This window comes from Apis dorsata, unplaced genomic scaffold (genome assembly GCF_000469605.1).
Source record: "Apis dorsata unplaced genomic scaffold, Apis dorsata 1.3 scaffold_373, whole genome shotgun sequence".
In the NCBI taxonomy this organism is placed as follows: Eukaryota; Metazoa; Arthropoda; class Insecta; order Hymenoptera; family Apidae; genus Apis; species Apis dorsata.
In genome coordinates this window covers 25,067-27,388 of record NW_006263636.1, presented here as the reverse complement: position 1 = coordinate 27,388, position 2,322 = coordinate 25,067, and the positions used below count along the sequence as shown (strand labels likewise).

Below are 2,322 nucleotides of genomic sequence, written 5' to 3'. Positions count from 1 at the left end.
TTTGCGAACATCCGCCGTTATTTTTTAAGCACTCATTTACACCACAAAGCTTCTCGTTTTCATCTTCCCAACCGATACAATCGCGATTCTTATTACATACACTGGAAAGAGAAATACATGATCCTTCGCTACATTCGAATTGTGTCGATGGATCGCAACTAATAGCTTTGGTCGTGCAATTTTTCTCATCGCTACCATCTGCACATTCTATTTTACCGTTGCAATATAAATGACCTGAAAAATATTTAAATTTAAATAATTAATATTTAATATTAGTATTTAAATTTTATATAATTTTATATAATTTTATATATAATATTTTTTAATATATTATAAATAAATGTTATTTAATGGTATTTAATAAAATTTAATTTTTTGATGCAGATATATTATATAAATTGATATTTTGATGAATTTTTTTCTTTAATTGGATTTTTTTTTAGAAAATTGGATTATTTACCAATGTAATATATCTTATGAATGTTAAAAAAAATTTATTCGATTTATTTTTTCATATAGAATCATTCTCTCTATGGTTATGTCATCATTCGCATACTTTATATTTAATTACATTTAATATTTAATTATATTTGAAATAAAATTTTATAGTTATAAATTAAAATATAAATATTTATTATTTATTAAATAATTATATATAGTATATATTTGAAATATACAATTATTATATATATATATTTGAAATTAAATGTATATAGAATAAGATAGCCTTTAGATGACATGGCGATTTATAAAACACAATCGATTTATTTTGATTTTCAATTATTTTTGATAATATTATGTATTTTGTTATTATGTATTTGATAATATTATGTATTATGTATTATGTATTTTTGATATATTATGTATTGCATACAAAATATTGGTTTTGTTTATTTAAAAATTAATTTAATTGTCAAATAAAATCAAATAAAAATCAAAAATAACATATAATATAAAATTATTTTATATTATATATTTTATATTATATTACATATTAAAATTATTTTACATATAATACAAAAATTGTTATATTTTATATACTATATTATTATTATTATAATACTTTCAAAAATTTTTATATATATTTTAAATTATAATTTACTAACATTTTACTAAAAAGTAATAATTTTTTCAGAAAAATTGTATTAATTTACATTGTATAATATTTAGAAATTATATTTATATTTATATGATGAAATATTATTATGTCATTATTGAAAAAAACAAATAAATTGTTACTCTCCGTTTTTAAATTTTTTTCGGTTTTTTATATCCATCATAAAAATATTTATTTAATTTAATCTAAATGCATCATTCATGCATATTACGTTTTCTCAAATAAAAAAAAAAGAATAATGACCAAAATAATAATTAGAACAATAACTTGATTGAATGATTATAACAAAATGTTAATAAAGTTATGAAATTCGAACTTAATATAAAAATTTCTATAACAAAGATAACAGATATGTTATTAAATCAGATTATTAGATTATTATTAGATGTTATTAAATTCAATATCCAGTATCTCAATGAATACAATTCAACAAATCAGAAAATAGATTCTATCATTTTAATACTTCCTGAAAACATTAATAAAAGAACAAGTATCAAAAGAAATTCTATCTGCAATTAAAAAAATTTCAAACAAAAAAAGTAATAAAACGTTTTAAAAAATTAAACAAATGGAAAATAGTTAATATATCTTCTGGTGGAAATTTTCAGATTTTTCAATATAAAAAAATAATGATATTCCTGAAGAAAAACATAATAAATATTAAATGCATGGGATGTAGAGAACACTACAAAATAAGATAATTGGATTCAATGTTTGATTTATAAAAAGAGTGTAAAAAAGTTTGATTTTACGAAAAATATTTAGAATTTTTAAAATATTTATATCTAAATAATGTGGAAATATTTTATGCAAAAAAAAATTTTTTTCGTTTTATTAAACTTATAATTATATTAAATATATTTTCTATTTAAGTCATTACACCCTAAAACGAGGTATCATTTCACTTACATACATTCTATGTAAAATAATCTTAATACATTCAATTATATTTTTTTTTAAATTTTTGATTATTTTTTTTCTTATTTTTTAATTAATATTATAAATTTATATGTATTTACGTTTGCAAATATATTTTTTTGTATATCAGTTAAATTTTTGTTGTACTAGTTTGATAATGACTTGAATTTACTTTATAAAATAAAATATAGATATATTTTAAATAAAATATATTTTATTCTACATAAATATAATAATAATTGAAGTTTAATTTATAAGAGCATTAATTTTTTATTTATTTTGTTATC

General features: G+C 16.8%; 1 protein-coding gene across 1 annotated transcript in view; it reads right to left on the bottom strand.

Moving 5' to 3' along the window:
* Positions 1 to 2,322, bottom strand: part of LOC102681823 (very low-density lipoprotein receptor-like) — a 25,945-nt gene that overhangs the window by 3,634 nt on the left and 19,989 nt on the right. The window contains exon 5 of the mRNA XM_006618740.2: positions 2 to 234. Coding sequence (XP_006618803.1) covers positions 2 to 234 — 233 coding nt within the window. The remainder of the gene's footprint in view (position 1; positions 235 to 2,322) is intronic.